Source organism: Garra rufa, chromosome 1, assembly GCF_049309525.1.
Source record: "Garra rufa chromosome 1, GarRuf1.0, whole genome shotgun sequence".
NCBI classification, from domain to species: Eukaryota; Metazoa; Chordata; class Actinopteri; order Cypriniformes; family Cyprinidae; genus Garra; species Garra rufa.
In genome coordinates, this window is record NC_133361.1 from 16570867 (window position 1) to 16584784 (window position 13918).

Consider the following 13918-nt stretch of genomic DNA (forward strand, 5'->3'; position numbering starts at 1 on the left):
GTTTACTTTTTGCTTAAATCAAACAAAAAAAAAATGTATTTAACAAATGTATTTTTGTATTAAAAGAGACTATTACTTTATTAACTCAGCAGCACTGACAAAATATATTGTAGGCCCCTATGCATATTTATTTAAAAAAATTAAAACTCCCTCTGACGGTGGTGACACTAATCTGACGGTGGTGACAGTGGCCTCATTACAACATAAAATTCCAAAATGTATACCACTCAAGTCAACGGCTTCTTGTTTAATAACTTTATTTAACTATTTGGTCCAACAAATAACAATCCTGAGCACTCTGATAAAATATTTTTCAAATATTTCAACATCGTCAGACAGAAAACCTGACGGTGGTGACATCTGACGGTGGTGACAAAAACCTACTATTTCCCATGATATGCATTAGTTGTTCACATTAGCCATCTTGTTTTCACTCTGTTGCTAGCTACTTCAGACTTGTTTTTAAAAAGTATACATTTATGTCATAATCAAATCTAATATTATTTATACAAAAGAGACGGTGTTGACATGTTATGGTTGCCACAGTAGCAGTGTCCAAAAATATGAACAATTTTAAGAGAAAATAGCAAATTTACAGGAGCTTGGCTGATCTTGAAGCATACAGTAGAGATGAAGATTTGATAATGTGGTCCTCAGGAATGCAGTTGACCTTGTAGTTGCCTGATTTTATTGCTTTTTTATAAATATCTGACGGTGGTGACGCATATGTGGGACACATTTTGTGCAACCAAAAATAATTGTAAATATTATTCAAACACAGTGTTTGTAATTTGTGATACATATTACAATGTACTCTTTCATATAGTAAAATTATTATTCAATTAAATGATTACTTTTTGCTTTTTTAATCAAGCTGAAATGATTATCTCCTATCTGAGGACAAGTGATTTTGTAGGCAATGGGCCAGATTTGATAATTAAATTAATACAAAATTAAAAGAAAACTATAAAAGAACCTTACATTTGTGCAACTGACCCTCTGATTATAATCTTGATTCTTTTGATTTATGAAAATGTTCTTCATTTCCAACAGAATGAGCACTTTTCTTGTTGGGACATGTTTTTGCCAAATTTTCAAGAATCAGTGACCAGTCAGCAAAGTCAAGACGTTCGAGAAAGGTAGGCTAATAGTAGCTTAGCTGTGGCTGATAGTAAAATATGCAAGGACAAACTACAGGCTAATTAGCGTAAAGCATGATTGTTAGAAATACTATGTTTTATTAATAGCAAGTATTTAGCCTATAAACTGATGTTGTAATATCATCCACAGGAAAATTGGACATAAAACAGACGGTGTTGATAGTAAGTGTGCAAGATAGAGGGGAAAAACACTGAACCCAACAATGATAGTTATTAAATAACGATCAAAAGTGGTTGCTGTATCTACTTTTGAGAAGTAGTATGATTGATGAATGACTACTGTACTCACTTACAATCAGGACACAGATGGATGGAGCTGGAGGACAAAAAAGCACAGTAAAAGAAGACACGGAGTTCAGTGAAACATTAGAACAATTGTCATCCAAAATCATCCAAACTTGCAACCTTCACCAATGGCAAATATTTCAAACATCAAATCTTATTATTACAATTCCTGAAATATATCTTTTAAAAAAATAATAATAAAAAATAAACATGTATCTATAAATATATCTTTCGTTAAATAGTGACGTCTTACTGTGGCTTTCTTCCAGAGTAATCAACTCTGCAGCTAATTACTTAAACCAAAAACATTTGATAAGACAATAAATTATACTACATTGTCCCACTACATTAAATCTTTAAAATATTGCTGTTGCTCTAAGAAAGAAATAGGAAATTAGGAAATAAATCTTAAATATGGGGTTGTATCTAATGCATCTATAGTCACAACACTCAAAAAGAAAACTACAACAATTTTCTTTAATATACAATTACATTGTATATTCAAAAAAAAAAAAAAAAAAATTACCTCAGAAAGTACATTTAACTGGTGGATATGTGATATTTTCCCCCTAAATGTAATACAATGTAAATGGTTTGTTTTAAGAGACCAAAAAAACGCATTCATTTATTTTAATGATCAGTAGATGGCGCTATTGCAACAGATCTAGTCTATAGCCGAAAAAAAATTTAACGTTTCTAAAAGTTAGGTTAATGTCCGTTAACACAAATGAACAAAAAAAGAGAAATTAGAGACTAATTTACTGTAGAAAATATAACACAAACACTATTTTAATACTAATAGTAACTCTTGCCAGCAGGAACACACGCCAACCCCTCGGTCAGAAACTGTCCATCTAACTCTATATAAAAATAGACCCTCTACAGCCAAAAAACAAACAAAAAAATAAAAACCTTTTTTGGGATTGACAACAAACCTCTCATTTATTACAGCTTTGTCTCTTTAGTAAAGTAGAGAACATACTCTGTCTCTCATATATATACACACACTTCCTTCCCTCGTTTTCTCCCTCATGTGTCTTTTAGACACCTCCTTTTTTGCTAGTTGCCATGACATCATCAGTAACCCAGGAAACCCATTGAAACTAGAAGGACCCAGGAAATGAGGTAATGGTGCAGGAATGTTGGGAGAGAAGAGTTTCCCCCACAGCTGAAATCCCCCTCTCCAGAGGATAATGGCAAACAGAGCAGCTCTGTCCGAAGCCACGCATGAGGTCAACAGTCATTAGACAACCACAAAACATTAGCTGTAACACACAGAATAAATTATCTAATTACAACCTATATTTATGTAAAATCTCTACTAACCTAATAATATATATTTACCATTAAACCAGAGACAAACAGTTACAAAGTTACGTCTAAATATGGCTATTTGGCAAATACAGTCAAATAGGTTAACAGGACCAAAAAAGCTGTTTGGCAATAAGAACTTCAATAAAGGGTTTGCACTTATGTCAAGGTTTGGTCAGTTGCCTGGTTGAGTGGCATATTGGCGATACTTGGATGTAAACAACAGCATGGATGCACAGTTAATGTACTACTGAATACGTTGTTCTGCTAATTTAAACCACAGAGAAAAGGTGTGGAAGTTGCTTAATCATATAGAGAAGATCTTAGTAAGCAGGAAATGGCACAATATTTTGACAAACTTAAGTTAATAGGTGGTAAAGATACATGCGAGCGGTATTAATTAAGATAATAGACTAATATTTAACTCACCTGACTGGAAATGATAAGAACAAACACGAATGTTGTCAAGATTCATGCCCTGGAAATCCTGGTTCAGTTTGTTCCACCACAAATGCTTTTTGTCAGACAGTTTTACAACTTTTGGCAGTCTGTAGTACTCTAAAAGTTTTTCCAGGTCAAACTGATTAGTACAGCCCAAAACATGACAATAAGTGACCATTTTCAGCAGCAATAATCAATTCAGTGTAAATATGGCCAATCAATGACGCATCTTGAAAACACTCTACTGGCTGTCAAGAGGTAACATAAATGATTAGATTGAGAAAAGTGTCTGTTTCATACCAAATAGAACCAGACCTGAATGTGAGTTTGCAGTCAGTCATGAGGACTGTTAAATCCACTGTTAAATTTCTGCATATCTATTGGCAAGATTTAAGAATGGCAATATTACAACAGTTGCTCAAAACCGTTTTCAACCTGTTCTTTGAGGCTCCCCAACACTAAACATTTTCAGACTCTTCCTAATCAGACATCTGAATCAACTCATTAGCTCAAGAGCAGAAAACTCCAAACTTAAATTAGATAAGGTATACGCCAGATAAGGGAGACATCCAAACTGTTGAAACACTAACCTAAAACAATGACTTATTAGCTATTTGGCTTTTGTTTAACATCACCTAATAACTATAGTTACAGTTACAAAAGCTAAAAAAATATCTAAAAGCAATTTTAAATGTGGAGCTGTTTCTTACAATTGGATGATGGTTAGAAAGATTAAAGCAACATTTTCTCTTTCACTATCATTTACAGGATGACCAAGAGCAAAGTAGTTTTCATAGATGAAATCCTATAGACAAGTAAATTTTATTAAAATTAATATCATATATTAATATAAAAGGAATTAATAAAATACCATTTAATTTATAAATATATGTTTATAGAGTTTAAATATGCCTAAATATGTTTGTGGAAACTATATTATAGAGGGTTTGCACTTACGTCACGATTTGGCCAGTTACCTGGATGCGTGGCCTTATTGGAGATACTCGGATGTAAACAACAGCATGGGTTGCACAGTTAATGGAATACTGAATACGTTGTTCTGCTAATTTATGCTGTCTATACCACTGAGAAAACGTGGGGAAGCTGCTAAATCATATAGAGACAGACTTAGTAAGCAGGAAGGGGCACAATATTTTGACAAACTAAAGTCAATAGGTGGTACAGATATATACAAGCAGTTTTAAGTAAGATATTAGCCTAATATTTAACTTACCTGACCTGAACTAAGCGCAAACACGAATGTTGTCAAGATTTTTGCCCTGGAAATCCTGGCCAACCACAAACGCCATTTATTCCTCAAGACATTTTTTTTTGTGCTCTTTTCCTTAATTTGTTATAACTCTTGGCAGTCTATAGTACTAGAAATGTTTTTCCCGGTCTGACCGATTAGTACAGCCCAAAACATGACAATATAATAGTAATCAGCAAAATATGCAAGTTCTGTTTGGTTCAGTGGCATTGTTTACGTTCAGTGTCGCCAATATGGCCGATTGATGACGCGTCGTGAAAACACTCTATAGGTAAGAGTTTATCCTACAAAGAAACCCAAACTCTTCAGGAAGGTGCTTGCATACTGAAGACTGAAAATGACTGCATTCAGAATGGATGAGAACACGAGACCCAATTAGAAGTCTATGGGATAAAATGCAGGTAGAGCTATTGGACAGTTGAGTGTTTTCTATAATAGTTTGGGATAAGGTATTGATATTTTATTATTAGTGCACATGCTGGGTTAAATGCTGCTCAGACTGTCAGTGATGTGTCTCCAGTTCCACCACAGTCCAGTCGCACTGTGGGGAACTGGCCTGGCTGCTGGGGGAGTAACTACTGACGGAGGCCACTGTTGCATTGGAGTCGAAGTGGGACATGATGTGTGGCCACAGGCTGCTCTCTAGAGGGCTAAGGATGCCCCCTCCCTGCCCTGGTAGGTACAGGAGCGGAGGACAGCCGTCCTCCCTATCCAGAAGCAGAGCTTGGTTAATCAGCTGCTGGACCATGTCTAGTTTGGTGTTCCAGTCCAGCTCCTGCGGAGGCGGTCTGCGGAGGTTTCCGTTGGCCACTCTAAGCGGTACGTCTGTTGGGATTGTATGGCCTATCTGGTTGGGAGAACCTTGGTTGCTGGTGGATTCGTTCTCTGCATCCTCCTCTTCCTCCTCACTGGTTTCCATGGCCTCATAGATGGTGCAGAGTCCAGAGGAGGGTGACAGGAGAGATGGTTGCCCTTTCACCTGTGACTGCTGTTTGAGTCTCTGTTGCTGCTCCATCTCGAGCTGCCGTTGCAGGAGCTGGCGGCGGAGTCGGTGTTCTTGCTGCTGCTGTTGCAGCTGCAACTTAAGCAGCTCTCGACGTTGCCTCTCCAGTGCCCTTTGCTGCTCCTGCCGCTGCCTTTCTTCCTCCAGGCACAGCCGTTTCAGCCGCTCCTGTTCCTGCCGCTGCCGAATGTGCCGCAACTGCAGCTGGTGCTGCTCTAGCCGTCGCAGCTGCACATTAGGCACCAAAGGAGTCGGCGGGACTCTCTGAGGAGCGTCAGTATGTTCAATGTTGATACAAGGCTGTGGCTGCTGTTGTTGCTTGTGGGTGTTCGGCAGAGGGGCAAGGTAGTTATTATCATTCAGCTCTTGGGTTAGTCTTGGATAGTTAACATTCTCCTGTTGGCTCAGTGAAAGCTGGTGCTCACCAGTCTGTATAGTGTTCCAGGGTTTCCCTGTGGACAGTCAAAAGCACTTGCAATATGTGTTTACTGACAGAGGCATTCGTTATGAAGTAGGGTGTGACCGAACAGGAACAGAGGAAAAGCACAGACAGAAAGAGGAACATGCAGACAATAAAGAAAACAAACCAAAGAACAAATCAGACAAAACTCTTAATGAAGTCAGGAATCGAGTTTTCCCACACATCTTTCCTGTAAACCCATCAGGATATTTTTCAAAAATAGCAAGCCATCACATAAGGAACATGTTTAATGCATGTGAAGCTCCATCTGCTGCATCTGTGGTGTGCTGTTGATTATCAAGAAAAAATTCTACTGGCATTTAAATACACAAACGTATATCGGACAAGTGATTAACTGCTGCCATAGAAGCTGTGGACAGAGCTCGAATTTAACTTTGAATATTCTTTTCAAGTACTATTCAGTCTACAATGTTGAAACAAAAAATGTCACCAGTGGGATTTACCAGAATAGTTCAGTCCTTCTGGCTAAAAATATTTTAACTGTGTAAAGAAATTTTGTGTGTTTTCCGTGACCTACAGGTGTGTCATCCATGTAATGAGGTGTCATATTTGAACCAGTCCAAGAATGTGAGTGGGTTGGAGAAGGTGTGATTCTTGTAAAAGTAAGGGCTAAAAATAAAAAAAAGCATGTAATTGGCCATCTTTTACTGCATAAATACATGCAGTACATTTATAGAGTACCTGGATAGTGTTTAAAAATGTATGAAATAAATAAAACAATATAAAGAAAATGTAATATGATGTGAATGAAATAACAATTGAATTCCATTAATGGACGATGTTTTTAAAGAGTAAATGAGATGTAAATACATACATCCTAAACCTAACCTAAATTTGCCATTTTAAATAAGGGATTTGTTGGAACTTGAAGGGAACAACAAATTCTTTTTCTTAATGTACCTCATCTGTCACATATGATTTTACATAACAGCATAAACTAGAGTTCAGAGGACAGTTGACCTGAAACAGATGTGTTCCAAAACAGAGACAGAGAGATAAACCGATAGATACGAGATACATCAAGGATAAAGTGTACTTCGGCTAATTTACCTCCAGATATTTTTTGATGTAAAATGACTATTTTTGATGGCAGGTGGGTGAAAAAAGGATGTGAATAGGAGATGAGATGAGATTTCATACTGAGAAGAGGAACTTCCCTGACACATCCTCACAAAACCAAATTAACGTTCAGGGAGTATTTATGTTGAGTTTGTGTTTATGCTTTAATGAATAATAATGAAAACATCCTTGAGATATCATGCAACCTTTTTTGCTGGGCTTTCAGGGTGGGGTCCTGCTGTTGAGTTTAGAGGGCATGACATGCTTTAGTAGAGGAAGATCATAGACGAGCACTGATTGTCATTTCATCAAAAATACATCTGGAATAAACACCATTTCAGCAGATATCCATTTCCTGTTTATAGGAGCACTCAGATGAGAACAGACTATCATGCCACTCAAAATAAAAAAGAAACAAAAAACAAACAGGAACAGACAGCCTTGCAATGATGTTTAATGGAATTTTGGGGAAAAACCTTTTAGTTATTGTGAATCATTAATGTCCAGACATCCCTGGATCATGTCTGGATTCATAGCAAGATTATAACAATTTCTTAATTAGTTGCACATGCACTTCCAATTCTTGTAGAAATGTCCCAGTACTCACAGTACACTGACCTGCGAGCATCATTTTAAGATTTACAAATGCAGGAAAACACTTCAATTTCCATAACCAGAAATAGTTAGTCTGTTCCGAAGTACAAATGTTTAACAACTGTAAATTAAAAAATCCAGATAACTCTGAGCCCAGTTCTTTAAAACACTTAAGTTACGTGCCAATGACAATCTATATTATCCTTCACAAAAATGTGCAGCAGTAGCTCAAAACTAACAAAAGACAACCAAAAATGAAGTATGACTTGCCATCTAACACTCGTTCACCTCCCTATGTCAAACACTGTGAGAGTGAAAAGCTTCTGAAGAATATCTAACCTGTATTTAATGCTGAAATAGTTAGTGCTGGAACATGTTTTAAAAGAGAAAGCTGGAATATGCTTTAAAAGACAGTAAAGCTACTTTTACAGTGCAGGAAAACTGATGTGTGTACAAACATTAAGGTAAGACAGGGATCTTAACAAATCAAATAAAAACAAGAAAAAAAAGAACAAAGTATAAAAAAAATGACATTTGATTGGTAAAAACAGTAGGATAAATACAAAGGTAGTTGGAGTCCACCAAGTGTGTTTATTATTCTTTTTTTTCTTTTTTTTTTAATTTTTGCATTTTTGTCCTTTTATTAAAGGACATCAACTTAACTTAGTCTAACATTGCAGGTTCAGGGGTGCCATGAAACGCAGTGTTATTTAAAAAGTACATTCTAATAGAAAATGAGAATAGCTACTGTACATACAGAAATTTAAGCCATACAATCATAACCATCACCATGGTAATAGAAGAACAGAGAGCAGCTCAGACAAAGCTATAATCCCTCACCTGACAGCTCCCCTTTCCTTTCCCCCTTCTTTTACATATTTCTATTCATTTCTTTGCTTGTTAACCCCACATTTGGAAGAAATGAAGGACATAGGGTGGGAGCGTGGGGTTTGGGGTAGACAAGGTGCATTCCGAAAGAGGGACTTTATACGTTACCTGCCAGAATGTTATCAGTCTTATCACATATAGTAGAGTAGTACGGTGGCTGGCCGTCAGAATCGTCCCCGTGTTGGGGTGAGAGGTGCATGGGGGACTCAGCATCGATTTCCTCCATAGCGCCTGGGTCTGTCTTACTGCACAGCATATAGTGCTCGTCAAACCCAGCATCCCTTTCTGTGGGCTCGCGAATAGGCAGCAAATCTACTGGGCAGCCCAACAAGTCATCGCTGTAGGCGGTAGCTGCTGGCAGGGTTAGCTCCTTGATGAAAGAGGGATCCTTGGCCTCTTCTGGAAGCTGCTCTTCATTTTCCAGGCTAAAGATGCCTGGGCTCTTTCCACAGCTCTCAGCCATAGAGTGGGCATTGGAGATGGATGCGGAGCAGTCGAAACCGTAGGAGGCTACAGAGTTGGCTGACTGAGGTGTATCACCATCTTCCTCTCCAATCTGTTCAGGAGCCTCCTCATCTTCGTCCAGGGCAGCGAGGTCGTGAGGGACAGTGGCGTTGTCATCAACCACAACATCAGGGTCATTGATTTGCATCTCACCCTCTGTATCACTGGCCTCATCACCGGAGGTTGACGGTGATGATGGTACAGAGGCTGGTGCCGTTGCGGCGTCACCCAGTACTTCGTCGGCCGGCAGCGTTTCTGCTTCTTCCTCCTCCCCATCGCCTCGCTCAAGGTGAATACCTAGGTCTTGCTCCATGTCTGTCTGCATGGCAGGGACTGGTGTCTGCTGCTTGTCTGATCGAGATTCTACACCTGAGCTGCTGTCGTAATCTCGAAGCTCTTCAGGTGTGCTGGTCTCACTGCTGCTATGAGCAGCCAGGGCTGTTCCACTGAGGGTGCTGGACTGGGACATTCCAATAGCAGGAGGAGCCAAGATGCACGACTCCACTGGGACTGAGCCCCCTGTCTCCTCTTGGATGTCAGGTTGAGATTCTGAGGCCTTAATTAGGGGTGGACTCATGTCCAAAAAAGCCTCAGCTGGGGATTTGGGTGGTGTATCTGGATCAGCTGAGAATGTGGTGGTCGTGTCTGGATCGGCTGGGAATTTGGTGAGTGTGTCTGAATCTTGAACTTTGAAATCTGACAGGTTTGATTCAGACAGGACGGAAGAAGGCTGGGCCCAGGGATCGGAGAAGGGATTGGAATTACTCCATGCTGCTGTCAAAGGCATAGATGTTACTGGAGCAGTGTGACCTATGCTGCCAAGATGACTCTCCTCTCTGTAATCATCATCATCTTCTTCTTCTTCATTACCATCATTTCTACAAACCCCAAGTCCACTCTCAGCCATGCCCCTGTGAACCATCTCCACATCTTCATCTTCTTCCTCCAAGTCTTTATGTTGCTTGTGATGCTCATCATCATGCTCTAATTCCAGATCCAAGTCTTTCTTTAAATGCTCTTCTTCCTCATCCTCTTCCTCATCTTCACTACCAAATGACTGGATTCCAGGAGGCCCTGTGAATGGCTGTTCCTTGTCTGCCTCGGTCATGATGAAGTCACCTGTCTCTTTAGCACTGCAGATGCCTTCAGCATTAAAAGGAGATGTCACTTTCTCACTGCTGTACATGTCATCTGACTGCATCATACCCCAGTCAGAGCTGGCAAAATCTGCCACCCCCTTTTTAAAGTCAACTTCTTTCTCTGTTTGGGGCACTGATTCCTGTATGGCAATCTCTTTTACCTCATCTTCCTCGTCGTCCTCTTCCTCTTCTTCCTCCTCCTCCTCCTCCTCATCATCATTATCTTCATTAATCTCTTCTTCAGCTTTCTCCACCGCCTCTTCTCGTTCTTGCAGAGGGGAGACAGGAGCTGCAGTTCTGATGTGATCCCCATCAGTGGAGCCCATCAGATCAAAGTCTTCCATTACTTTCTGTGCAGCAGAGGGCATTTGTATATCATCCTGATCTTTTTCATCATCTTCCTCACTTTCTTCATCATGCTGTCTTTCCTCATCCCGCTCCTCGTTCTCTATGGTCGCAGAACTGGGGTACAGAGAAGAGCTCTGTGCCCATGGGTCAGCTGGAACCTGAGAGCCCAAGAAGGGAGCTGAACTTGGGAGCTCAACTGGCATGGATGGTGGGACAGTGGGAGAGGATGGTGGGGACAGTACTGTGGTTCCCAATGGAGACACAGCAGGCACTGGCTCCTTCAGACTGACCAAGTCCACTTCAGCAGCCAGCTGAGACATGACATTGTCATCTTTACAAATGTCCATGCTCTGGGATACACTCTGGGGGACGTCCTGATGATAGACAAGCTCCACCTCATCAGAAGTAGGTGAAATAACAGGTGTAACTGTATCTTCAGGTTCCTCTTCAAAGGCTGGAGAAATAAAAGGTGAAGCATTTTCTACAGGTGCCTCATAAGAGGTAGGGGGAATGACTGATGCAGTTGTTTCTTCAGGTATTTCATCAGAGGCAGGAGGAATGACAGGTGAAATGGATTTTTCAGGTGCCTCATAAGATGTAGGGGGAATGACAGCTGTAGTTACATCTTCAGGTGTTTCTTCAAAAGCAGCAGAAATGACTGGTGAAGCAGTTTCTTCTCGTCCCTCATTAGAGGTAGGAGGAATGACAGATGTAGTTACGTCTCCAGGTGTTTCTTCAAAAGCAGCAGAAATGACTGGTGAAACAGTTTCTTCTCGTCCCTCATAAGAGGTAGGAGAAATGACAGTTGTAGTTACGTCTTCAGGTGTTTCTTCAGAAGGAATGACAGGGGAAACAGTTTCTTCTCGTCCCTCATAAGAGGTAGGAGGAATGACAGATGTAGTTACGTCTCCAGGTGTTTCTTTAAAAGCAGCAGAAATGACTGGTGAAACAGTTTCTTCTCGTCCCTCATAAGAGGTAGGAGAAATGACAGTTGTAGTTACATCTTCAGGTGTTTCTTCAGAAGGAATGACAGGTGAAACAGTTTCTTCTCGTTCCTCATAAGAGGTAGGAGGAATGACAGATGTAGTTACTTCTTCAGGTGTTTCTTCTGAAGGAATGACAGGTGAAACAGTTTCTTCTCGTTCCTCATAAGAGGTAGGAGGAATGACAGATGTAGTTACTTCTTCAGGTGTTTCTTCTGAAGGAATGACAGGTGAAACCATTTCCTTTCGTACCTCATCAAAGGTAGGAGGAATGACAGACGTAGTTCTGTCCTCAGGTGTTTCTTCAGGCCTGAAAGGTGTAACAGAGTCTTCAGGTGTTTCCTCAGTGACAGGAGGAATGACAGGTGTAACTTCATCTTCAGGTGCTTCCATAGTGGTAGGGGCAGTTACAGATGTGAAAATTTCTTTAGAATCCTCTTTAGAGTCCTCAGAGGAAGCTGGAATTGGAGTTGTAAATGAGTCTTCTAATTTCTCCTCAGATGAAGCAGGATTGACCTGGGTAAAGAAGTCCTCAGGTGCCTTTTCAGTGGCAGCAGGAGCAAAAGCTGTAGCTGAGTCTTCAGGTGCTGAGGTCACCAGAGAAGCAACAGCAACAGCTGCAGTAGTGGCTGCAACCACAGCAGGTATCACGTCCTTTTTCTCAGCCTCTGTGGCTGCTGCATCTGTAGGCTGGGAGGCTTTTGGTCCACCCTTCAATGACATTGGAGTGCTACTGCCAACTGACTTCTTTGGGCTGCTTGTCTTAGTGCTGGGCTTGCTGCCTGTGGTCCTGGGGCTTGCACTGACCTCCTTGGAAGGTGTTGCTTTGCTCTCCTTGGGTTTACTTGTCTTAACATCTGCCGCCTTGCTGGAAGTGGTGGTTTTTTTTGCGGCTGATTCTGCCTTGGCAGTGGAGGCTGACTTAGGGGTGTCAGGCTTGGTGGTCTTGGTTGGTGCTGGCCGGGTAAGCGGAGAAGAGGTGGGCTTCTTGGCCGCTGGAGTAGATGGCTGTTTACCGACATCTGATGAAAAGAGACCATATAATTTCAAGTCAATATCATAGCTTTAATTAGAAAAGAATTTAAACTTAATGCAAGTATGTTATAAAAATGAAATATAAACTATTTACTTTAAATTTCAGTATTCACACATTACAACTAAATATTACTGTTACAATGGTTTGAACTGAACTACATGCATGCATTTATTGTCTTCCATGAGATGCCGACCTTTCTTGACAGGTGTTGTGGTCTTAGGAGTGGGAGTGCGGCCAGCAGGGGGTGCTGTGGTTTTAGCAGGAGAAGGTTTAGCAGTAGTAGATGGCGTCTTGGGTGTAGCAGTGGTTGGCCTGGATGCAGCTGTAGATGTCTTGCTGGCAGTTGTCGGTGTCCCAGGCTTAGAGGCAGCAGGGGAAGAACGGGCAGCAGGAACAGAGCCAACAGACCTGCACATAGCAGAAGTGACAAGAAATTAAGAAATCAATACAGAGGAAGACTGTTTCAAATCTTAATAACAGGTAGGGTGAGTCATTAAGGCATTTTTAGGTCTGGCTGCTCCTAGCTTGCACAACTCCGTGGTAGGAGACTTCAGTTGAGCAAGAACAAGGTGTTTAAAAAGCAGAATGCTAGAAGAAAATATCACACAGGAAGGTTTTTGATATTAGTGTGTATGAGTTAAAACTAAAGTCTCCACTTTTTCAGACATTTCAGCCATTGGTGATGGGTCATATATCCCATTGCAGTGAGTCAAAGCTTTGATTAGTCACAGCACAGAAGGCCTGAGGGACAGGCAGATAGCTCAGGAACACAACATGGAGTTATATTAATACCACCAAAAACATTCTTTTTTGAGAAATCCCCTCCCCCAAGTTATCTACCCACAATGCCTCTGTTCTATCCTGGGGTGTCTGACTCAGTGGTAATGCACATGTTCTGCCCTGATGGGGTCTAGTGTCTGTCCACTCTGGTCTAGTATGAACTCAGTTCAGCACACGCCAGTGACTCAGTACATGTCCAGGTCAAGTCTGAGTAAGCTAACCTAGATCCTGTGGGCAGGAGCTTCTGATTTCCTCTGTCTACGCTCCACTGCATGTGTCTCTCCTGTTCTAAATAAAGGCAGTGTGCATATCAGTGCAGAAGTGAGCACCATGTAAATCTTTCATTGTGTTGAGTAAAAATAACCATGCAAATCCTACTTGGGCAAATAGCATGGATCTTGCTAAAAACACATGCTCCATAAGTTCCACATTTCGCCGAGATGGGCGGGGATGAGATTCTACATAATTGTGGTGTCCTACATCTAGAGTATCAGGTGAAAGAGAGAGAGAGAGAGAGATCCAGCAGTGAAGGCTCAGGAGCAAAGAGAGCAAGTCTATAAACAGATAAACCTGACAGAGAAAACCACACATGAATTAATGCAGTGGTTTGTTGTAGCTTCTCGACCTAGTTTCACT

General features: G+C 40.8%; 1 protein-coding gene across 2 annotated transcripts in view; it reads right to left on the reverse strand.

The window, feature by feature from the left end:
* Nucleotides 1-1972: 1972 nt before the first annotated feature.
* The window catches only part of prr36b (proline rich 36b), a 28569-nt gene continuing 16623 nt past the window's right edge, over nt 1973-13918 (reverse strand). Inside the window, exons 4-6 of one of the 2 annotated variants that reach the window (XM_073836642.1) lie at nt 12696-12910; nt 8601-12488; nt 1973-5922 (exon numbers count right to left, since the gene is read on the reverse strand). In XM_073836642.1, the coding sequence (XP_073692743.1) occupies nt 4970-5922; nt 8601-12488; nt 12696-12910 (5056 nt within the window). In that variant the 3' untranslated portion in view covers nt 1973-4969. Of the gene's footprint in view, nt 5923-7448; nt 12489-12695; nt 12911-13918 lie in introns of those variants that run through there. The other variant, XM_073836650.1, reaches the window with a different exon arrangement.